The 24,430-nt window shown below is 52.6% G+C and overlaps 1 protein-coding gene across 1 annotated transcript in view; it reads left to right on the forward strand.

Annotated features, from left to right (window-relative positions):
* Positions 1–24,430, forward strand: part of PREX1 (phosphatidylinositol-3,4,5-trisphosphate dependent Rac exchange factor 1) — a 175,770-nt gene that overhangs the window by 123,355 nt on the left and 27,985 nt on the right. The window contains exons 11-19 of the mRNA XM_031433651.2: positions 298–398; positions 1,756–1,859; positions 2,055–2,104; positions 4,295–4,370; positions 13,148–13,220; positions 18,136–18,278; positions 19,954–20,046; positions 21,003–21,151; positions 22,803–22,888. Coding sequence (XP_031289511.1) covers positions 298–398; positions 1,756–1,859; positions 2,055–2,104; positions 4,295–4,370; positions 13,148–13,220; positions 18,136–18,278; positions 19,954–20,046; positions 21,003–21,151; positions 22,803–22,888 — 875 coding nt within the window. The remainder of the gene's footprint in view (positions 1–297; positions 399–1,755; positions 1,860–2,054; positions 2,105–4,294; positions 4,371–13,147; positions 13,221–18,135; positions 18,279–19,953; positions 20,047–21,002; positions 21,152–22,802; positions 22,889–24,430) is intronic.

Here is a 24,430-nt window from a genome sequence, read left to right on the forward strand (position 1 = left end):
CTGTTCTCTTTCCCTCCCATTCATCCATCCATCCACCCATTCACCCATCCAGTGAGCCTGAGGTGGGGCCCAGAGTCTGCTCACACCAACCTCTCTGCCATTTGTCAGGGGGGAAAAGCATCAGGCCTTAGCATGACCCCCAGGCCTGTAGGGTCCTAAGTCTGCTTCCCAGTTCTGACTATCATTCCTGGGAGTGGTGGTGGTGGTGGTGGTGGGGTGGTCAGGCCAGTTTAGTGCTGGTCCCTGTGGTCCCAGGACTGGGGCGGTCCTCTCAACCACATCTTCTGTTCCTGGCAGTGAGTTTGTTGCCTGGCTCCTGGAAATTGGCGAAATTAGCAAGACAGAAGAAGGCGTGAACCTGGGCCAGGCCTTGTTGGAGAACGGTATTATCCACCATGGTGAGTGGGGGCTGGAAACCAGGGGGTAGGACCAGGTCAAACCTCTACAGCACTGTGCTTCCACTGACTCAGAGGCTGTATCTACACTTCTATGCAGCTGCCTGTTCCCTGGGCACAGTGTGGTCCCAGAAGCGTGGCTGCCCTTATGAAACTGCTCTCGGGGCTGGGAGGCCCAGCTCTCACCTAGGGCACCAGCAAAGCAGGGCCACCTCGAAAAGTTAGGGGCAGGGGAATAGAACTTTCTATCTGTCCTTTCAAAAAAAGGCAAGAACCACTTAAGTTTTAGCCATTCAACAGATACTTACTGAGTGCTTTTCATGTGTTCATAGCAGTGAACAGGACAGATGGAAACTCTGGTCCTCATGGGGCTGACATTCTAGTTAGAGGGGGAAGGTAACAAACAGGATGAGTAAAATATACGTATTCAGGTGGCGGTAAGTGCTGGGAGGGAGAGAAAGCAGGGCGGGTGTTCGGTTTTGAGTGGGGGAGTTGGGAAGGTGAGAAGGTGATGTGGAACCAAGTCCTGGGGGAGGGAGGGAGCCAGGTAGGCATTGGGGTTCCAGGCAGAGGGAACAGCCAGTGCGAAGTCCCCAGGACAGGAGTGTAAGCAGTTTGTTCAGGGAACAGCTAGTGTTAGGAGGTCAGAGGGCACGGGCCAGTTGGGAGTCTTCAGGCGATGAGGTTCAGGACCTTATAGGGAATTGTAGGGTCTGTGGCTTTTACTCTGAGTGCAGTAGAAAACCAGTGCTGTGTTTGACTTAGTCCTGCTTGGACTTAGATTTTAGCAGGATCCTTTTGGCCACTGTGTGGAGTGGACTGTTGTGCCCAGGCGACAGTGGGCGTCCAGCAGGGAGACAGCTGTGATAGCCCAGGTGGGAGATGAGGGTAGCTTGGACCAGGGTGGGAGTATAGAGTCTGATTCTTAATGTTCTGAAGGAAGAGCCTACAGGTTTGCTAATGGATCCAAAGCAGAGAGTGAGAGAGAGAAGCACCAGGGGCGACTCAGGGCCGTTGTGTAGAGATGGTTCTTTAAGTCTTGACGGCATGGTCTCAGACCCCAGTGCCTTCATGATCTAGGTCCAGGGAGAGGCTGGGCAGATGGGTCCCAGCTCAGGCTGGAGTGAGGCATTTCTGGGCCTCTTGCAAGACTGGCAGATGCCCCTACTCCAAGCCACAGGTCTCAGCTGGGCCCCACACTTAGCAGGAGGCCCTAGTTTCTGCATTGGAATGTGGGGAGGGGGTTCAGTACAATTGTGCTAGACACAGAGCCTGGCCAAAGGTTGGGTGACGATGGTGGGCGTGGGTCAGGAGGGCCGAGGGGGGTGTGCCCAGCCTCACTGGCCCTGGGTCCCTCTAGTCTCTGACAAGCACCAGTTCAAGAACGAGCAGGTGATGTACCGCTTCCGCTATGATGACGGCACCTACAAGGCCCGGAGTGAGCTGGAGGACATCATGTCCAAGGTAGGACCCCGCCCTGCCACCACGACCCTGCCCCACGGCCCCGCCCCCACAGCCCCACCTCCACTGCCTGCATTGGTCCCCTCTCCTTCCTTCACCCTCTTCCTCTGTCCTGGGAGCCATCTCTCCCAGCGGCCTGGATATGGAGGCCCCTGAAGGGTGTGGTCAGATCCTAGACTCCCTCTTTTTCTCTTTCAGGGTGTGAGGCTTTACTGCCGTCTTCACAGCCTCTACACTCCCGTGATCAAGTAAGTCACTCCCTCCAAGCTCCAGTTTCACCTCTGCCTCTTCTCAGCTGTGTGGCCTTGGGCCAGTAACTTAACCTCTCTGAGCCTCAGTCTCCTTCTCTATCAAATGGGGCTAATAACCGCACCTACCCTATAGGTTTGTCATTAGGGTCAAGTGAGTTAATTTGTGGGAAACAGTGCAGTATGGTGGTGAAGGGTGTTAGTTTTGGAGCCAGACTGGCTGAGTTTGGATCTCAGCCTGCTAGTTAGTTACCAGCTATGTGATCTTGGGCAGTTACTTAACCAAGTTGGTGCTGATGCCTCAACTTTGTCTTCTTTGGAATGAGAATAATAATAGGATCTACCTCAGGGCCTTTGCACTTGCTGTTCTGCTGCCTGGGATATTCTTCCCCCATATATATGCATATTTGCTCCCTTACTTCCTCCAAATGTCTCCAAATCAGAGGGGCCTTCCCTGGTCACCTTTTTAAAATATCACCATCTGGAACACACTACCCTCTTTATTTCACTTGGATTTTCTTCTTGAAGCTTGTCAGTGACTGACACACTGTATGTTTATTTCTTTGTCTGTGTACCATCTGTCTTCCCCACTGAATTGTACACTCACCCAAGGCGGGGATTTTGCTCACTGCTGTGTCCCCAGACCCTTGGCAGCACCCAGAGCGGTGCTGTCCTTTGGAACTTCCTGCACTGATAGAAATGCTCTGTCCCTGTGCCATCCAGTAGAGTAGCCACTACTCACATGTGGCTTTCAAACTCTTGGGACTGAAAAATGTGATCTTAAGTCTGATTTAACGTTGATTGAAAAAAAGCCAAGTATCGGCGAACTCACTAGATGTTTGTTGAGTGATCATTGAAAAGTAACTAATGCTTTTTGCCTCTGTTTTCTGCATCTGTGAAATGAGCCTAAGAATAGCTCACCCCTCTTGGGTGGTCATGAGGATTAAATTTGAATGGCGCCTGGCACGTAGTGAGGGCTGTGTTGATGCTGGTGGTTGGTGGTTCACTTTCCCATTGAAGCTTATGGTTGTGGACGAAGGAACAGGGAGGGTGATCTGATCCTTACCAGCTGCAGATGCCTCTGCCTCCTGTCCTGACAGCCCTTACCACATCCCAGGAGCCAAGAGGAAGGGTCTTTTCCCTGCATTCGCTGGCCTCCTTGGTGCCCAGGGTGCCCCTTTAATCTCCAGACCTGCCTCCTTGGCTCCTCCCCTGCTGCCTTTGTGCAAGCCCAGAAGACAGGCGGGGCCGCCTCATCCAGCCTTGGTCCCTGCAGAAGAGGCCCCTCCATCAGCCCCCAGAGGAGGAAGTGGCCGGGCCAGCAGCCGGCCCCCACTTACCACACACGTGATGTGCTGGGCTCCCCAGTTCCTGAAAGCCTGAGAACACCCCAGTTGGCCTTTATCAGCCCCGCGGGGGGCTGGCTGCATAAACTCGTTTTTGTCAGCTTCAGAGGCTGAGAAATTGTTGCAGTTTGGCCACAAGGTCTGCACAGCCCTCCGCACCAAGCCTGGGCGGGAATTAGATGCTACTACAGGTCAGAGCGTGTACCTTGGCAAAGAAGCAGGGCCGTCACAGACCCCTGCTGCCTGCCTGGCCCCGAATGCCCGCACCAGCCCACGGAGAGGGCTTTCCACGTCAGTATAGATTTGTTACCTTTAAACACACGAATGTCTACAACAAAACAAAAAGGAAAGAACTGGGAGTTTTTCTCACCACACAGACTAAATTGGGTTTCCGCAGGCTTGGCGTTCTTGACATTTGGGGCTGGATAATTCTTTGTTTGGGGGCTGTTCTGGAAAGTTTGGAGTGTTTAGCAGCACCCTGCTAGATGCTGGTGGTGGTACCTCCGGCCCCTCAACGTCCGGTCATGACAGCCAAACATGTCTCCAAACACAGCCCAGTGTTCCGTGCGGGGCAGAGCTGGCCCTGCTTGAGGGCCCCAGCAGGAGAGTTTCCAGAGCCTGAGAGCCCCCTGCTCCTGTCCCCACATGATGTTGGTGAGAGTCAGGTCCTGCCCGAGGTGACACTGTGAATGAGGAGTGGGGCTCCCTGCCTGGGCTCTCCCCGCCCCCTGCCTCGGACCCATGGCTGGGGAGCCTAGAAATTTGGAGCATTCTGAGCAGGGAAATTGGGATGTTTCCGCCTCTTTTCTCTCTGGTCTGCTCAGGGCGTGCTTCCTCTCCCCAGGGACCGCGATTACCACCTGAAGACGTACAAGTCGGTGCTGCCTGGGAGCAAGCTGGTGGACTGGCTGTTGGCTCAGGTGAGAAATCCCTCGGGTCCCGTGCGACCAGCCATCCGCCTCTGCCCAGGACTGAGGGGCTAACCAGCATGCGGGCCTTTGAGGTTTAAACAATTTTTTAAAATTATTTTTTAGTTGTAGTAAAATATACATAGTGTAACATTTACATCTTAACCATTTTTAAGTGTATGGTTCAGTAGCCTTAAGTCCATTCTTGATATCACACAGCCGTCACCACTGTCCACTTCCAGAGCTCTTTCCATCTTGCAGAACTGAAACTCTGTCCCCATTGAACAGTAACTTCCCATCTCCCCACCCCCCACCTCTGGCCCCTGGCAACCACCCTTCCACTCTCTCTCTATGAATCTGACTGCTCTAGGTCCCCTGTGCACGTGGCCTCATACAGCATGTGTGCTTCTGTGTCTGGCTTATTTCGCTCAGCATCATGTCTTCATGGCTCATCCATGTCGCAGCCTGTGTCAGAATTTCCTTCCTCTTAAAGGCTGAATAATACTGTGTGGATAGAGCACATTTTATTTATCCATCAGTCAAGGGACCCTTGGGTTTCTGCCACTTTGAGACTTTCAGTTTTTAAAACCGGGATGGTCTTGGACAAACTGGGACAAGCTGGTCTCATCCTGGCACCAAACTGGAGCCTCCATGTGGAGTTTGCCAGGTTATTCCCTTCACCTAGGTTCCTGGTGAGCAGGGCCTGGGCAGTCTTAGAAAATCTATGTGTCAATTTTGCTGCAACTTCCCAAAGGTGATTGTTCCACTGAGGTGTTGTGGACTCTCATATCTGTCTGCCTCTTGTCCTTTATGGCTCTGTTCAGAGGTGCTAACTCTGGGCCCAGCCCTACCTGGGCTTTGTGCATTATCTCACTGAGTCCTTCAACCCATTTACAGATGGGAATGGGGGTCCAGAGAGGCCAGGCCAAGTGCCTGGTCCAAGGGCACATAGCCTTGCAGCAGCAAAGCTGGGACTCAGATGGGCCCATCTTACCCACTTGTGCCTCAGTTCCACAAACTTTTCCGGGAGCCTGCAAGAACGTTCCTTTGTAGTCTGTAAGAAAAAGGTATTGGCTTCAAAGACAAGGCGACACCTGTGAAACCAAATGGATAAATACTTAAACATTTACAGAGTGCAGCTCTATGGCAGCCTCATTATATTAAGTTTAGCATTCATAAAAACTTCATTCCACTCAAAAACAATTTACTGCCTGGATTTTCTCATGTCAAATAAGTTTCTGGTGATTGTCTAGAATTCGTGGCCAAGCAATGTAAAGGAAATGCTTCTTGGTGCCAAATAACTTCCAAAGCAAGTTCAGAAAAATCCTTGAAAAAAAGAATTTTAAGCCAAAAACCAACATAAGATGTGGCTGCATTTTAATATGTGTGCTATGATGTGGGGCCCTAAGGTGTGGGAGGTCTTGAAATGATCTGGATTTGGATTCAGATTTGCACGGCTGGGAAGTGCAGAGCTGCTAACCGTTGTGCTACGCACACCTCCCATTGTACTGTACATCTTTCCTTGGGATCCCCTGAAACTGGCCCAGAGCATGTGCTTTGTTCATAGCCCGGCAGACCTGGGTTCGAATCTCAGCACCACCACTTCCTAGCTGAGTGAGCTTGGACAAGCTGCTTAACCTCTCTGTGCCTCAGTTTCTACACCAGTAAAATGAAGCTAAAAACAGTAACTTCCCCTTTAGATTATTTTGAGGATTCAATGAGTTAATCATCTAAAGTGCTTAGAATGGTTCCTGGCACTGAGTAATTGCTCAGTAAATGGAACTATTATTATAATAATTCCTCATCTCCTTCACAAAGGATTCAAGGTGCCTCAGAATTATGTGCAGTAAGGAAGGCTGAAGAAATTGCGGAGGGCTTTGGGGGTGCAGAAACAGTAAGACCAGGAAACAAACATCTGGGGGAGGGTGAGAGGTGATCTGCTTGGGGTCCCACCTTCTGAGTGTGCGCTGTGACAAGTGAGGGGCGACACCTGGCGTTTTCTTTCGTGATTTAGGTTCTTTGTTCAGAACCCAGACATGCCAGGTGCAGGGCTCTCTGAAACGCTGCTGCTCCCCACCTCGGACCCTTCTGTGGCCTCGTGTTCCCCGAGCTCTGTGGGTGCCATTGTCTGCCTGCTGGTTTCAAAGCACGATGTGGACTTTGCCTTAAGTGGCGAATCCCAGGCATGAGCTGGGAGTGGAATGGGTTACTGAGCTGGCAAGAAGTCAGTGGATCTGGGAAATATTTGGAGATGGAACACACAGGACACATCGCTGAGGGGTGGGGCGGGAATCAAGGCTGTGTCCTGGGGTTTTGGTACAGTGGGTGGCTGGAAGTGCTGTTCACAGCGATGGGAAGACGGGGGAGGAAACACTGGTGTGCGTGGGGAAATGAAGCGTTCTCCTTGGGCGTTCGAGGGTGCTGCCTTTGGGGTGCCCACTGGACTCCCCAGTGGAGGTGGAGGAGGTGGGGGGGGGAGGTGCAGGTGTTGCCCCCCTGGTGCTTATTTAAAGTGAGATATTTAAAGTGAGAGGGTAGAAGAGAGTGTAGGGAAAGTCGATGAGAGGGCTCGTTGGCTCCCTTTTTCCCTTTGAACACCTGCTGTGTATCAGGCAGTGTTGTAGGTTCTGAGGACGCAGCAGTGAACAAGACAGATACAGCTCCCGCCCTCATGGATCTTAGGCTCTGATGAAGGGTAGGGCAGACATCCAGCGAACAAGGAAAAGAAGTGAGATACAGAATGTGCTAGCTGGTGCTCGGTGCCAGAGTGCCGGTGGGGCTGGAGCATGCGCGAGCTCCAGTGGGTTGACCTTTCAAGTGGCTGGGGAGGTCCAGTTTCCACAGGGGGTCTGAGAAGGTCTTGCTGAGCAGGGATTGTTTATAGAGGCTGGAAATGGGGAGCGAGCCAGGGGGACGTCTGGGGATGTCTCTGAGGCAACAGCAACTTGGAGGCTCTGAGTCAGGTGAGCTTGGTGTGTCTGCGGGCAGGGAGGAGGCCAGTGTGGCTGGAGTGGCCTGAGCCAGGTGGCAAGTGATAGGAAGCCGTTGGGCAGCCAGTCACGTGGGGCCTGTGGGCTCTTGGGAGGACTCGGGTCATGGCCAGGTTCTGAGCATAGAAGGGATGGCACCTGCCTTTGGTGGGATGAGGTCCTTCGGGCTGTAGGGGGATGAGGCTGGCAGCTGGGAGACCAGCTCAGAGACAACTTCAGAACTGCAGGCAAGTAGCTGAGAGGTGGCTGAGGGGAAAGCGGGAAGAGTGGTCAGATTTTGGATTTTTTGAAGGTAGACCTAACAGAGCCTGCTGTTGGATAGACGGGGTGAGGGAGGTGAGAAACAGGAGTCTAGTCGACTCCAAGGTCCTTGGCTGAGCTGGAGAGGCTCAGGTCTGCGCGCTGGAGTTCCTGTCAGGGAGAAGTGCCAGCAAGAGCAACCTCTTCTGTTGATTTCTCTTTGGGGATTGGTGCTGGGCATGGCGGGGGCCTGCTCGTGGCCACTGCAGTCGGAGAGGCTGTGGTTGTGGCTGAAGGCCCCCTACAGTAGCCTGAGTCATTGTCAGTGGTCCCAAGGACATACCCCCAACACCCCAGCATCCTGTTGCAACTAGAAGTGGAGGGGAGGATGGTGGAGTGAAGTTTGCCACTGACCACAGAATGTGTCTGTCCACTTCGGCAGACCTCCTGTGGCTTGTCCTGGGCTGGGGACATAGGGAAGCTAATTGGAGCTGACACAGGATGGCTTCCATGAGATTGACCAAAAAACAGCTGTCATCAGGCTCTGGGTCAGAGAAATCAGGGAGGATGGGGTGCATGTGGGTCTCTCTGTGGGGGAGAGGTTGGTGATGGGGATATGACCTTGAAGACTGGTTACAACAAGCCTAGATTTCAAGAGTCATCCTTACCTTGTACCTTAGCCAGAAAGTCAAGGAGAAAACATGTAATTGTGTAGTTCAGGAGGATTATTTTGCTTTGAACACATCTTCATTTTTAACTTCTAGGTCATTCTGCTCCTTGAAACAAAATGTTGATTGAAACCCACTAGATCAGCTAGAAATGCTTTTGGCTGCACCTAATAGGAAACCTGACTTATACAGGAAAGACATTTTTCTCTCATGTAGTAAGAAAACTAAATTACACAGTAAAGTAAATTATACGTTTTTTGCTCACATAACTAGGCATCCACAGTTCACGGCTATAGAGCTCATCGATGCCATTTCCACCCAGGCTCTTTTCAGCTTTCTTTTCTGTCATCTTCTTGACAGTTGCCTCACAGTTGTAAGATGGCTGCCACAGCTCCAGGCATCACACCTATGTAGACCTATAGCCAAAGGCAGGCAGCAGGGACAGTTGGAGAGAGCTTTTTCATTCTGTTTCTTGGTAGAGGAAACTTCCCCCAGTCCCCACCCTTCCCCAGTGATCTTCCCCTTAGGTCTCATGGCCAGATGGGTCCCACATGTACCCCTAAACCGCTCCCTGTGGAAGAGAACAGGGATTACTGAGAGTTGCTTAGAATTCCCCAGAATTCATTGCCTGAGGCTGGGGAAGGGACTCCCTCCTACTTGTAAGTCAGATGAATCGGGGCTCTTTTATCTCTGAGGGCAGGGAAGCAGGGTGTTGGTCCTTTGATTGACAAGCTAGGTACTGGGTCACTTGTGATCGTCTCTGTACATTCTCTCGTTTAATCTGCAGAATAACCTGAGGAAAACACAGTTATTACCCCCAGCTTATTAATGGGGAAACTAAGGCCCAGGTTATGTCACCTGCCTCAGGACACACAGGAATGAGGTGCTCCTCTAAGACTGTGTGTGGGCGGGGCTGTCATGATGCCTTGGTAGGCGGTGGCAATAGTAATAGTAGCCTTCTGTATTAACTACAGTCTGTACTGTGGAGTCTGAGCAGGGAGCACCACAGAGAGGTGGCAGAGGCCTTGGAAAATCAAGGGCAAATCTGGGGATAAAAAAATACAAATGAGGAAATGAAGCTCAGAGATGTTAAGGAATTGTCTCCGGTCACAGCTGGGCGGAGCAGGGGTTCGAACCTGGGGAAGCCAGCTCCAGAATCTGCTTTCTTCACTTCTCTGCTCCGTGAGTTCTGGTCTCTGCTGCCAGGGCTCCAGGACGCCCCAGGCTGTGGCCGTCAAAAGGAGGGCAGGAGGTCAGGGGCTTAGGGCAGAGGAGAGCTGAGACAGGTCAGATCTGCTGCCTCCTGTGCTGGCTCTGCAGAAATGTGCCCAAGGTGCCCACCACACTCACCCCACGGTCCGGTAGATGGCAATGCTGACGGTGGCAGGGTTTTCAGCATGCGGAGTGGTGTGGGAGCAGGCAAAGGGCCAGGCTGGCAGCTCAAGGCACCAGCAGAGGAAACAAAGGATAAACAGGGACAGGATGGGAGCCCTGGCTGTAACCCTGGGCAACTAACCTCCTCTCTTGGAACCTCAGTTTCCCTATTTGTAACGTGGGGGAAGGTCCAGCTCTGAAAGGATTCCATTCTCATGGTGTAACAAGCCTTGGGCAAGTGCCAAGTCTCTGTGTCTCCGTTTCTTCATCTGTCAAATGGGGTTAATAAGAGTGATTGTCCCTGGGTTGACCATCAGGACAGTTAGGGCAAGGCCACTCTGAGGAGCTGAAAAGCCAGGACAGGGCATTCCAGGGGGAGGAAGGAGTGAGTGCAAAGGCCCTGAGGTGGGGCCGTGTGTAGTGTGTGGAAGGAGCAGCAAGGAGGCTGGCATGGCTGGAGCCCCCAGCAAGAGGGGCTGGTAGATGGGTGGTGAGGGGGAGGTGTGGTGGTGGAGTTGACTGCACAGGGCTGTGTGGCCCATGCCTTCTTCCTGGAGGGGAGAAATGTGGACTTGGTGGCTTTCGGTTTCCCCACAGCTGGCGGGATGTGGGGTGGGGGCTTACTTTTCAGGTGGTGGGCGCATCCGGGGTTGGTGTATTTCACTCTTCACCAGAGAATCACTCAGGTCCTCACTTTATGATCCTCCCTGTGGGTCCCCCCGGGGCCCTTTGGGGAGAAGAGAGGCGAAGACAGGCTGGGAGTCCAGACTATGAGGGCCTCAGAAAGCCAGGTGGGCTCCAGATGCCCGCCTGGCCCCCCAGGCTGCTGAGCTGGGCCTGCCCTCCTCCTGGGCCCCAGCTGTGCCTCCCCGCTGCTGGCCCCTCACAGCTTGGGTGCTGCTGCTGCTCTGGAAGCAGCTTCTCAACAGGATGGCTGCCTTCCCTGGCGGGGCTCGGAGCATGCCTGGCCCTCCAGCCACTGGCCTGGGGTCCCACCGGAGAGATTTGTCTTCCTCGAGTGAGCCCAGGGCAGCCAGACCAGTAAAACACTGAGGCCAGTGGCTCCCCCAGGCTCTCTGCTCTGGGTCTGAGCCCCAGGCTTGGCAGGCTGAGTCCTGCAGCCTCTGAGCTCATTTCTTCTTTAGCTGAGGAATTCCCTCCTGGCCCCTCCGCTGCTGGCCGGGGGCTAAGGCAGGGATACACGGACAGTGGAGGCCTCTGGCCCGGTTGTGTTGGGCCAGCGCCTCTTGGAATGGCTTCTTGCTTGGGCAGTGGTTTAATGAGCGGCTGTCTGGCCCTGTGGCCATCTGAATGTAGCTGATGCTCATTGACCTGCCTACAAGCTCTTGCATGAGTCAGTTCCTGCTGACAACGCCTTTATTCAACCAACAGGCATTTACTGAGCACCTGCTGTATGCCAGGCCCTGTTCTGAGCACTTAGGATTCAGCAGGGAACACAGTAGATCGAAAGCCTGTTCTTTATGGAACTGACCTTCTTGCTCACCCTGTCCTTACAGCCATGCTGCTTTTGTGCTCCAAGCTCTGTCCACCTCTGGACCTGGACCATTGTGCTGTTTCCTTTGCCTGTCATCACCCCTACCAGCCACCATGCACACACCTAACTCACACACTCTGCCTGGCTATACTGAGATTATTTGGGTTGCAAGAAACAGATTCAGTCTAACTTAAGGAAAGAAAAAAGAAAGAAAGAAAAAGAAAGAAAGAGGGAAAGAAAGAAAGAGAGAAAGAAAGAAAAAGAAAGAAAGAAAGAAAGAAAGAAAGAAAGAAAGAAAGAAAGAAAGAAAGAAAGGAAGGAAGGAAGGAAGGAAGAAAGAAAAAGAAAGAAAGAAAGAAAGAAAGAAAGAAAGAAAGAAAGAAAGAAAGAAAGAAAGAAAGAAAGAAAGAAAGAGAAAGAGAAAGAAAAAGAAAGAAAGAGAAGGTGACTTACTGGGAGGCTGTGGAGCGCCCCCAGAGTTGGGGGGAGACCCGAGAGCCGGGTCTTTCAAAGAAATGCACCAGGAAACACGGGAGCAGGCATCGAGGGGCACCGTCTTCAGGGCGGTGCTCTTGGTGAGAATTGGCACCAGCTGTTCCCCGTCCTTGGGTTCCTCCAGTCAGAGGGTCATGTTCCCTGGGCAGGGAGCATCACAACGGCCTTCCCTAGGTCATGTGTCCCAAACCTGGCTGGGGGTTGGGGGTGGTGAGCCTTGAGGGACCGCCCCACTGAGGCAACATTCCACATGGGATAGTTGGCCCCAAAGACAGGCCCAGCAGGAACCTAGCACATTGGCCACACCTGTTCATTCTTCAGTTTCGTGTTGGATGTCACTTCCTCCAGGAAGCCCTGATTTGAGCCAGATCCCCCAGTTTAAATGGTACCATTTAGGAGTATTTTCAGTTGCAAGGACAGAAAACCCAAGTCAGCAGTGGCCTGAATGGGTAATGTGCTACACGTCCGTCGTCCACACATTAAGGCCCTTCTGTCCTCCATTCCATCCTCAGCAGAGTCTGCCCTGTGGTCATGAGATAGCCCCACAGCCGCTGCATCACTTCCTCACATGACTTTCTTCCAGGCAGGGAGGGGTGCTGTTGCTTTTCCCTTTTACAGGGAGGAAGATACTTTTTAGGATCCCCTGATTGGCTTCCCCAGATGTCTTGCTGCTAGAGCTAGGTCAGTTAGGAATTGAACTTGATTTCTAGTATCAGAGAGCCAGCTACAGAGGCTGAAAGAAATTAGGGGTTTAAGCAGGGAGGGTATAGCTCAGTGGTAGAGTGCATGCTTAGCATGCACAGAATCCTGGGTTCAATCCCCAGTACCTCCATTAAAAAAAAAAAAGAAATTAAGAATTTAGGGTTTATTTTTCTTTAGTATGAGAGAAGCCCGGAAGTTGGTAGTACAGAGCTGCTAGGACAGCCTCGTGATATCTTTGAGGACCATGCTCTCTCTTTTTTCTCTACCATCCTTAGCATGCTTCTGTTCTCCAGGTCACACTGTGGTCTAGGATGACTGCAGGAGCTCCAGCCATCACATCTTTGTTCCAGACAGGAGGAAGAGAAAGGAAGGGTCAGGGACAAAGAGCCCTTTCCAGAGCTCCCTATCAGTGATCTCACTGGCCACCTCTAGCTGTAAGGGAGGCTGGAATCTGGTTGTCTAGATAGGTGCACTGCGGTCTGTAATAGTGAAGGTTTCAGTTCTAAGGCCAGCTGGGGGTGGGGGGATGTTGCCGGACAACCAACAGCATCTGCACATAAAATCTCCATTTCTCCTTTGTAGTGTTTATTGCAGTGCCTTTATCACATTTAAATAATTATCATACAATTAAATACTTTTTGTGTTTGGGGTTTATTAATTGCAGTCATAGACATGGTTGGGGGATACCACAGTAAGTAAAGCAGACACACATCCCTGCCCTCTTGGAGCCTCCGTTCTGGGGGCAGTGCTGGGCTTTTCCCTGGCCTGGTTCAGTCCCTCAGGTGCCTGTCCACCTAACACCCTCCCCTTCTTGTTTCATTCCAGGGCGACTGCCAGACGCGGGAGGAGGCGGTGGCGCTGGGCGTGGGCCTGTGTAACAACGGCTTCATGCACCACGGTAATTCGCCCTTCCCTCCGCCCAGCCTCCTGGGGCGGGACGGGTGGGGCCTGACCTGGAACAGAAGAGCTAGCCAGGACCCTGGTCCCTGGTGCATTGTACAGGGAAGGGAAACTGAGGCCCAGAGAGAGCAAATGATGGGCAGGATTTGAGGCCAAATCCATGGGCTTCCTAAATAAGCTCTTCCTCCCTGATGGGACATGTCCTCCCAGGGTGGGCAGTGAGGCTGGACAGCACAGGCCTGGCCCGCAAGCTTCCACGGGGAGGAGAGGAGAGGGATCGGTGGGGACAGAGGTCAGGCAGCGCCACTTTTCCCGGCCTCGCCCCTCAGATACGTTGCTCCTCTTGCCACAGGGAGAAGCGTGTAAGAGGGGCAGAGAGGTGGACGGTCCCAAGATGGTCCTGAGGCGGGAATGTGGGGAGAGGGAGGGGGAAAATGGCTCCACTGACAGCATTTTAAATTAAAACAGAAGTTATCCTCTGTGCCTGGCCTCCCTCTAAGAACTCTCCATGAATGAATGAGTTTAATCTTTGTGACGATCCTTTGATGTTGGTATTAATATCGTCCCCATCTATAAGTAAGGACTAGAAGCCCAGACAGTTAGGACACTTTCTCAAGGTCACACAACAGGGAGGAGCTGGGATTTGAACCCAGGCAGGCTGGCATCACAGGCCATAGGTCAAACATTGAGCTCTTTGGTCTTTCCTTGTGGCCTCCAGCGGAGTCCCAAGTCTCCTCCCCTTTCAGCAGGACAAGTGGACTTTTTTTTTAATTTTAATTGAACTCTAGTCAGTTTACAATGTTGTGTCAATTTCTGGTGTATAGCATAATGTTTCAGTCATACATTCATATATTCCTTTTCATATACTTTTTCATTATAGGTTACTACAAGCTATTAAATATAGTTCCCTGTGCTGTACAATAGAAACTTGTTTTTTTTTTTTAATCTATTTTATATATAGTTGTTAGTATCTGCAAATCTTGAACTCCAGATTTATCCCTTCCCACCCCCCTTCCTCCCTGGTAACCATAAGTTTGTTTTCTATGTCTGTGAGTCTGTTTCTCTTTTGTAAATAAGTTCATTTGTGTCTTTTTTTAGATTCCATGTATGAATGGTATCATACGGTATTTTTCTTTCTCTTTCTGGCTTTCTTCACTTAGAGTGACAGTCTCCAGGTCCATTCATGTTGCTACTAATGGCACTATTTAATTTTTTAATGGCTGAGTAGTATTTCATTGTATATATATGCACCACATCTTCTTTATCCAGCCATCTGTTGATGGACATTTAGGTTGCTTCCATGTCTCGGCCATTGTATACAGTGCTGCTGTGAGCATTGGGGTGCATGTATCTTTTCGAATTAGAGTGCCCTCTGGATATGTGCCCAGAAGTGGGATTGCTGGATCATAGGGTAATTCTATTTTTAGTAGGACAAGTGGACTTTTCACTCCACCAAGGAGCCTTTCTCCTGTCTAGAACACTGCCCAGGGCCTGGTCACTTGCAGTTTCCCTTACCTGGGTGTCTCCTCCCCACTGCCAACTGCCCCCCCATCACTGATTCCGTGTTTCTGTTCAGTTGTCACCTCCCCAGCGAGACCACCTGACCAGCTGGACAGGCTCCTCTCCTTCCTCACCCTCTGGAGCTGCTCTGTCCCCGTGAGACTGATTCCACGCCTCCCTCTGTCCATTCTGTTTTCCAGAGGATGCCTTCTGCCTGCGGGCCCTGTGCAGGCTCTGGGGACAGAGGGTGAACAAGACAGGTGTGGGTCCTGCCCTCGGAGCCCACGGCCCCGTGTATGTGTGTGTGTGTGTGTGTAGAGAGAATCACACAGCAGAGAGATAAGTACCTTTTCCAGGCTGTTATGAGCATGTGAGGAGGACTCTGGCTTTTACCCACGTGAGGCGGGAGTCCTGGGAGGGTTCTGAGCAGAGGAGGCACTGGCCTGACTGAGGTTTTTACGGGACCCCTCTGGCGGTGAGGGTGAGGGCGGCAGTAGGGGGGCCAGTGAGGGGATGATGGCCGTAGTCCAGGGGAGGGACTGTGTGGCTGGGACCCAGATGGTGGTGGCGGAGGGGTGGGACTCGGAAAGGCCTTCTGGCCCTTCCACCTCCCAGCTTCTGCTCTGTGCTCTAGCTCGGAGGCCAGCAGACTGCAGCAGGCCAGATAGTAGGTATTCCAGGCTTTGCAGGTACAGCTCAGCTGTACCCCTGTAGCCTAAAAGCTGCTGCGGGTGGCACATGAACAAATGGGCGGGGCTGCAAGGCAGTACAACTTTATTTAGAAAAACAGGCCCGTGGGCCCCAGTTTTCAGCCCCAGGTCTAGCTGCTGGACCTGCGGTCCGTTCAGCCAGAGAGAGATGTGCCCATGGGATGAATGGTCATCAGCGTGTCCCCTGCCTCGTAGTCAGCAGGCCTGCCTCACGGATTGCCCCTCTCCCGGCCTCCGTTTCCCCCTCTTTCCACTGGAGGCCTTGCCGTCCCCTCCCCACCTGAGCTCAGTGTGCCCGTGGCTCTGCAGGGCTGGGACTCACACCAGCTGAGAAGGCCAGGTCGGGCCCAGCCAGGGCAGCCTCGTCGATCCCGTCCATCAGAGGCCTTCATTCCCGAAAGCCGCTCTGCTCCTTGCGGGGCCCTCTCACAGCTCCGTCCCTCCTTCCAATCAGAACCTCTCATTTGTGGGGGAGAGTAATTAGGGGTCCACCCTGGCTGCTATTTTGGGAAGGCTGCTGGCCAAGGACGTTCTGCAGGGGGTCACTCCGGGCCACATCAGTGCCCACAGGGCCACTCAGGGAGAGAGACTGCAGGGCGTGGCCCTGGTCCCCTTGTTCCCTGCCACGAACTCAGAAATAAGCTAAAATAGGAAAGGGCCAAATGCTAGGGTTGTGGCTGCTGCAAAATGCAGGTTAGGGTGCGGGCTGGGCAGGGCAGGGGTGGGGCCTGCGGCGCCTCCTTTGGCATCTGACCCGAGCTGATGGTCCCCGAGGTGTCTCCAGGGAGGTGGTCCAGCCCTCTCACTTTGGTGCACCACTGAGTCCTCGCAGCCAGCCCAGGAGTTGGTGCCATCATCCCCACAGGTGAGGCGATTGAGGCTCCAGGAGGCTAAACAGCTGGCCAGGGGCCTCGAGTGGACATTGGGAGTGGTCAGCCCTCACCTGGCCGAGCTCCTGGACTCCGGGATTCCAGCTGTTTCCCCAGACATTTCAGTCGAGACACAACACCGTGCTCCCCCCGCCCGTTCCCTGACCGTTTTAGCCTGATGTTTACAGTGGAGGGGAGTCAGCCGGCCTCCCGGGGCCTGGCTCCCAGCTCTGGGGAAAGCAGCAATTTGTGTGTCTGTTCTCTCCAAGGAGGTAATAGAGGTGGTCTGAGGAGGCTAGCTGTCCCGGGAAAGGAAGGAGAAGGAAAGGAAGGCCTCTGATGCTTTTCGTGTAGTCACCAAAGTCAGTGGGCAGCCTCAGTCTTCAGGGACAGCGGGGACGGCTCGAAGCTAAGGCAACTGGTTGTTCTTCTTTCACAGGCCCACTGACTTCAGACAGCTGCTTTGATACCCCCTCTTTATATAAGTCACCTCTGTCCCCATCTCTCAGGCCAGCCTGGGGAGTATGGTGAAGAGGAGATGCCTGGGCTCTGTGACCATGGGCAGTTTATTTAGCCTCTCAGGGCTTTAGTCTCCCCATCTGTGAAATGGGTGCAGCAGACCTTCCTTGTCTGTGGCGTAAACGGACCTAATCCTGTATCCACAGTGTGCGTGGCGCTGGTGGGTACTTAGTTAAATTGTAATCCACAGGGACTGTATCACATACTGGTTCTTACTGGTTGTTTTGATTCATTTTTCTGGCTTGTCTTAGAACAGAGGGCCAATGGCTTTTTCTGTGAAGGCCCAGATAGTAAGACATTTGTGGACCATACAGTCTCTTGCAATGATTCAACCCTGTCACTGTGGCCCCAAAGCAGCCCCTAGACAATACATAAGTAAATGGGTGTGGCTGTGTTCCAACAAATTTTATTTATAAAAAGAGGGAGTGGGCCCCTCTTGGCCCACAGGGACGTCTAAAGGGTCTGTTCCTGGTTATTAGTGAGGTTGGGCTCCTTTTCACATACTTGCCACCCACTTAGGTTTTCCCATCTGTTAATCACCCGTTCATATCCTTTGCCCATTTATCTATGAGTTTCCCAGCTTTCTGTGGTTGATTTATTGGAGTTTCCTGTCTATTCTAGGTTTTCCTTCCTTGTTGGTTTTAGACAGTACAGTTAGCTTTGCATCTTTGGCCTCCCTGTGGCCTGACTGAGTGGAAGTCCTTAATTTTATCCTGTTGCTCTTTGTTGCGGGGGGTGGAGTCTGGTGCATGAACTCCTCTTCTGTTCTAGGACAGAGATATTCTCCTGCATTTTGTTGGTGAGCTTTAGTTTTCCCGTTCATATTTAGGTCTTTAACCCAACAGGAGTTTATTGTATATGATGTGAGGCAGGGATCCAGTTTTGTTTTTTTGCTGTGAGTGAGTCAGTTTCCCCTGTACCGCCCGTGGAATCTCCTCCACGTGATCATTCATCCTCCATCATGTACTAAGTTCCCATAAGCACAATGTCCTCTCATGTGATTGCTGTTCTCCTCCGCTGGTTCTTTAATCTATTTCTGCTATAGTTCCACACGGTTTTGGTTACCATGACTTTGTAATATGCCTTTATAGCAGGTGGGCACATTCAGATTTTTCAAGAGACGTCCGAAAGCCAGACTTTTATGTGACATATCCTGATGTGTTAGCGCTGACACCTGACTCTGTTTAATAAAACACTCTACTGGCCAATCCAAAGTTGTCCAGGGGCTGGTTCCGGCCAGTGCCCGCCAGTTGGCAGATGCTGAAAGCTCCCCACGTGGGCCTGACCCCGTGCCTGTGTGTCTGTGGGTCTGCAGTGCTGGAGAAGAGCGAGTTCAAGGATGAGTCCCAGTACTTCCGCTTCCACGCAGACGAGGAAATGGAGGGAACCAGCAGCAAGAACAAACAGCTTCGCAATGACTTCAAGCTGGTGGAGAACATCCTGGCCAAGCGCGTGCTGGTAGGAGCAGAGCTCAGCTACGGCACCTTCCTTCCCAGACCTGCCTGCAAACCTGGGAACCGGGCTGCCTTCGGGTTACGGCTTGAGAAATTGGGCTCAGCTTTGAGCACCCAAGAGGATGGAGGATTCTGAGAGGTGGCTGGCAACACTGCCCAGAGGCCAGGTCCCTTTCCTGGCCAAGACTACCCTCTTCACAGATGAGATGGGGCTTAGTGACCTCCCTTTCTTTTCCTTTCCCTCTCATCTTGTCCACCCCACTCCCAGCCTAGCCTTGTGCGGAGAGGGTGGCCTCCTGAAATGACTCCTCCTGCATACCAGAGGCTTGGGTCCTCTGGGCTGCCACCCTGTCCTTGTTTAGTTGCTGTAAACAGCCTTGCAGTTAACAGAAGATTTACCAGCCTGTTCAGATATTTTACCAGCCTCGCTCACCAAATCCTGTTTCTCTGCCTCCTGGTTGGCAGCAACCTCCATCTTCAGGCCTGGCCCAGAGCAGGCAGTCAGGAGAGAGGCTCAGAAGGTTAGGTCTCTTACCACAGCCGAAGTTGGGGCCAAAATCTGCCTAATAAGGAGACGGCTCCGTTAACTTCTCTCCTGTGGTACTAGTGGGGGCTGCTGTTTCTGATTCCCACTTCTCCCTCTATAAAGCCCACCAGTGCTCCCCATGACACTTGGGGTAAAACTCAGCCTCTCACCATGGTCTGCAAGAGTCTACCTGCCTCTCTGGCTTCATCTGTGTGCTCGCCCCTGCCTTGCCCCACCCATCCCAGCCATTCTGATCTTCCTTCTTATCCTCCAGTACCTTGGAACCTGACTCAGGGCCTTTGCACATGCTATGCCCTCTGCCTGGAGCACTTTTCTCTTTATAAACTTCTGTTCGCACTTCATTCAGGTCTCAGCTCAGATATCATCTCCTCTGGCCCCACTGCCATGCCACATTCTGTCCCTTTAAGTGCTTTATTTTAATTCAAACTGCGGACACTCCCTGCATCACATTCTGTATTTCTTTCTTTCTTTGTAGTCTCTCTCCCCCACTAGACATTCAGCTGCCCAAGGGCAGAAACCGTCTGTCTTGTTCAGTGCTGTTTCCAGAGCCCAGTCAAGTACCTGGCACATCTAATAGGCAGCCGCTCAGCAAAATACTTACGTGAACAAATAATTGCATTTCTCTGTATCCCCCCCACCACTCACCCCCAGCCCCTCCCAGCCTTCTGTCGTCCTGCACTGGGGAGGGAGGTTCCTCCCCAAACTCCCTTCTTGCCCCCAAGTTCTTGGTGGCTGGACACCTTTGGCTTTATTTTATTTGTTAATCGTTATTGATCGCCTACAGTATGCCAGCGATGGGGAGACGGTGGTGCATAGAAGAGGAGGCTCTGTCCTCAGTTTGGGAGGAGGAAGGGGTGACAGGCAATGAAAAGTCAGCTAATAAATGGTCAGCCCCAGGCCGAGGTCCAAGCCCGGTGGTGTCTTCACTTGACAGATACATATTGAGCACCTACTGTATCTTGGGTGCTGTCTGTGCTTTACTTCATCCCACTGCACCTCAGCCCCCATCCCTACCCTGTATACCTCTGGGGCATGAGGATCCAGTAGGGTCACGGTCCCGTGGGGGCCAGGGTGGGGCTGGCTCCAGGCCTCCCTCCCTGCCTCACCTGTCACTCCTGCCTCGGGCCCTCAGATCCTGCCCCAGGAGGAAGACTATGGCTTTGACATCGAGGAGAAGAACAAGGCTGTGGTGGTCAAGTCGGTCCAGAGAGGCTCGCTGGCTGAGGTGAGGCCGCTCAGAGGGTGGGCTTTGTGTGGGTGGGAAAGTGGGGCATCTCTCCTCATTCCTCGAGGCAGGCCAGCTCAGAAAATAGGGGAATGTCAGTTGTTCCTCCTTGCTCATCACCCTTGTGGGGAAACTGAGTCCTGGGCCATCTGGTCTGCAGTCTCTAGGGAGCTGGAAGAGAGCCACTGGCTCCAGCGTGCCCTCCCAGCACGTGCCACTGGCTCCCTCTGCTGGCCCTGTCGGGGAGGTGCAGGGAAACTACCCGAGGGTCTGAATCAGCTCTGATAACAGACAAAACTAATAGTGATCAGTGGCTTGAATATGGCAAGTTTGTTGCTCTGACATGGGTACAAGGCCTGGAGGAGAAAGGCCAGGGATTCCACCTTTCAGCTGTTCCCAGAGGGTGTGGAGGTGGGTGGGGGAGAGGCACCTGCCACCTTGTCCAGGTGCTCTGGTTGCTTCCGGGTAGTGATTAGGAATGTGCTTGGCTGCACGTAGCCATGTGCTGGCCTCTCGATAGCTGGAGCCGCGGGGCTTCATTTTTCTAGTGACTTCAGTGGTTAGAAGGAGGTGGTTCTGGGTCTTGGTTCGGGGTCAACATCTCTTGGACTGTCCTGGACAAGCTTTCGAGGTCACAAGGTGGCTGACCCAGTCCGATGCCTCGTGTCCTCACACGGCAGGGCAGGAAGCAGGGGCCGATTATGGCAGCTTCTCCTTCGGGAAAAGCGTCTTTCTTGTTAGCGCCTCCTACAGGCCTCCCTTCATAGCTTGTTGGCCAGAACAGGTTTCCCCAGCCCGTTAACTGTTAGCCACAGAGGAGAATGGGGCTGCCCTGGTGGGCTCACTATGATCACACTTGGTCCCTGGGGCCTGCTCTGTGCTGCCTAAATGCATTCAAGGCTCCTTCGAGAGCAGCAGAAGGGGCCAGTAATCCGTGTGCATGTCTCCCTGCCAAGATGGCCGGCCTGCAGGTGGGGAGGAAGATCTACTCCATCAACGAGGCCCTGGTGTGCCTGCGGCCCTTTGCGGAGGTGGAGTCCATCCTCAACCAGTCCTTCTGCTCCCGCCGCCCGCTGCGCCTCCTGATAGCCACCAAGGCCAAAGAGTGAGTGTCCCCAGGGGCAAGGGTGTCCGGCGACATTCCTCTCAGGTTGAGAAGTTGCCTGAGCCATCCTGGCTCCCCGTGGACGGGACTTCTTCTGCAGGCTCTTGGCACATGCCTTCATTCAGTCAGCAGACATTTACTGAGTGTCCTCTGTGTGCACTGGGGCTTCAGGCTCTGGGGATCCAGCCGCATCTGGATGGATTCATTTCTACTCTTCACAGATCTCAGTCTAGATGGAGGGCAGAGCAGGAGACAGACAGGAAACAAAATAGAGAAGTAAGAGGCATCCTGGAGCAGTAAGTGTGGACCAGTGTGCAAGGCTGGGGAAGGAGGTGGGCCACGTGGAAGGACAGTGGTCAGGAAGACACCACTGAGAGCTGAGGTGAAGACCTGGAGGAGGTAAGGAAGGGAGCCAAGGGGACTTCTGGGAGAAGAGGGCTCCAGACAGAGGAAATGGGGAGTCAAAGGCCCTGGGGTGGGACTGTGGCTGGTGTGTTTGAGGAACAGTGAGCAAGCTGATGGGGCTGGAACAGAGTGAGTGAAAGAGAGGGGCAGCCAGTGATGTCTGCCTGACAGTGACCCGTGCACACGGTGCGGACCCTGAAGCTCCTGGGAGGCTCTCAGCAGAGGCGAGGTGTGATCTGATGGAGGTTCTGGCTGCAGGGGGAGACTAGATTGTCAGGGGCAGATGTGGAAGAAGGGGAGCGGTGAGGAGGCTGGTGGCCCGGCCCAGGGTGGCAGCAGTGGGGGTGGTGAGAAGTGGTTGGGTACCAGATACAGGCACAGGGAGAAGCATTTTCTATTTTAAAATGTGTGCATTTGGTTTTCACTTCTCCCTTCTATTTAAGGCAGGTGCTCTCGGTTTTCTATTGATGGGAGTGACGAAATGTTTTAAATAGGATTATTTCAGTAGAAAGGCAAGCCAGTTTAGGGAAAGTGACTGATTGGTTGGTATGTTCTGCAGTGGCAGAAATCACCCGGGTGGAATGTACCTGTTTCAAGTTTCAGAAATATCTGTGGTTTGAGAACAGGCCCCCAAGATGGCTTTATCTGGCAGGTGGGGATGATTCTGAGGCCCACTGTCAGGGGACCTGCCCTCAGTAGGGCAGCAGATGGCTACATTGAAGCCCCTGGATTAACGACACCCACTGTCCACCCCTGGGCAGGTGTCGCCCGCCCTGCTCTGGTGTCTCACCCACAGAATGGCCAAGACCTGGCCTTCCAAACCATGTTCTGTAGGGGACACATGGACATTTCTCTAGAGTCAGCACCAAGATGTGCTGGGTCACTTGTCACCCCCCACCCCACTCTAGCCTGTGATTATGGGATAAAATGTTCACTGGCTGAAGTGCTGGCCTGGCCACCATGAGGCCTCCTCTCACCAAGAGGATGATGGAGAAGGTGTAGGAGGGTGATCGGGAATTTCTGTGCGGGGCCTGAATTTCCAAGAACAGGCCAAGTGGTTCTGTTCATCAAAGATCCTGATGCCGTGGGCTCTGGTTAAATCGGTTTCTCTATTTGGAAAGCTTGGTGCAGCTGCTGTTTTGGGCTGGATTTCCCAGAAGCCTGGGAATCAGGGCCCCCCAGGATGGCCCCCTGGGGTATGGGGAGTGATACCGCTTCACCTTATGACTGCTTTTGCTTGGTGCAGAGTCATCAAAGTCCCCGACCATCCAGAGGCTCTGTGCTTCCAGATCCATGGAGCTGCCCCGCCATACGTCTATGCTGTGGGGAGAGGTGAGCCGGAGCCTGAGAGACAGAGGGGAGCTTTGGGAGACGGGTCTGTGTGTGTGGTAGGAGCTGAGAGGCACCCAAACCATTTCCACCAGGCCTCAGCGTCTTAGTGTACCGTTAGCATTTACCTTCTTTGCTTGAAGCTGAGGCTTGCAAATACAGATGCCTGTGGGGTCAGACCGTTACAGGTGGGTAACTGAATGGAAGACACTAGGGAGTGGTGAGGACTATGACAAAGTGAAACAGTCCATGTGCACTTGAAAAGGGGGAGTTGTTCTCTTCTCAAGCTCATTATTGCTAGGCAGGAATGTGGGCCTCCTCTGATCAGATTTTTTTTTTTTTTTAAGAAACCGGAAATAGGAATTTTGGCCAAATTTCTTTGGCCAGCTCCAGCCCATAGGTCAACCATTTGAGACCTCTACTTTTTGTATTGCCTTCTCCTGGCGTGCTGTTTGAGGGGTTACTCTGTCCCGGAGAGGAAACCAAACAGACCTGAGATACTGGGTTCCCAATCCTCTCTCCACCCGAGGGCCCAACTTTTAAAGTTTAAAGATATATTGTCCACTCTTCTGGTCATAGTTATATTTTTAAATTGATTGAAAATGCATGTGATGACAGAAAGCTACTGAGAATCTGTTAATACAGTGGGGTTTTATTGTATTTGTCCCTTAAGCAGTGGTTCTCAACTGGGAGCAGTGTCACCCTCCAGAGGACATCCAGCAATGTCTGGAGACATATTTGGTTGTTACAACTTGGGGTGGGGGTGCTTCTGGCCTCTCATGGGTAGAAACCAGGATGCTACTAAACAGCCCACTGTGCCCACTGTGCTTCAGAGCAGAGAATTACCAGCCCACAATGTCAGTAGTGTTGAGGTGAGAAGCCCTGCCTTAGAGCATCTGTAGAGAAGGAGAGATGCTTATGGGTGAACTCGGCAAAAATACCAAAACAGCTGATATTTCTTGAGTCCTTAATAAGAGGTGGGCACACGGCTAAGTGCTTTCCGTGTTTTAACTTATTCACTGTCTCAGGAACCCTATGAGTAGATACCGTTAGTGTCTTTATTTTCCAGATGAGGCTACCAAGGCACAGAGAGGTTAAGGAACTGCCGAAGGTCACACAGTTGGTCAATAGCAGAGCCAGGGTTTGAACCCAGGCCTCTGGGGCCCAGGCCTGTACTCGTCCCCATCACTCCGTGCCCACCTGTCACTCTCCTGTGTACAAAGCTTGACATTCATTTGCACTTCTAGACCCTTCATATTAACCACATAAACCCTGAGGTCCAAGACCTACAGTCTGGGAGTCATGGGATAGCTGAAGAAACATGCACTTGGAGTCTGGGACACCTGAGTTCGAAACCTGGCTTCTCCTAGGCACGTGACCTTGAGAGAGTCACTTTGCCTCTCCGAGCCTCTGTTCCCCTGTTTGCAAAATGGGACTGATCCTGACCCCAGGAATACAGGTGGTTGTGGGACTTTAAAGGAGACGAAGCTCTAGAGTGAGGTGTTCCTGGGTTCAAGTCCTGCCTTCCTGGCTGTGTGACCTTGG

The sequence above is a fragment of the Camelus dromedarius genome, chromosome 18, assembly GCF_036321535.1.
Source record: "Camelus dromedarius isolate mCamDro1 chromosome 18, mCamDro1.pat, whole genome shotgun sequence".
NCBI lineage: Eukaryota > Metazoa > Chordata > Mammalia > Artiodactyla > Camelidae > Camelus > Camelus dromedarius.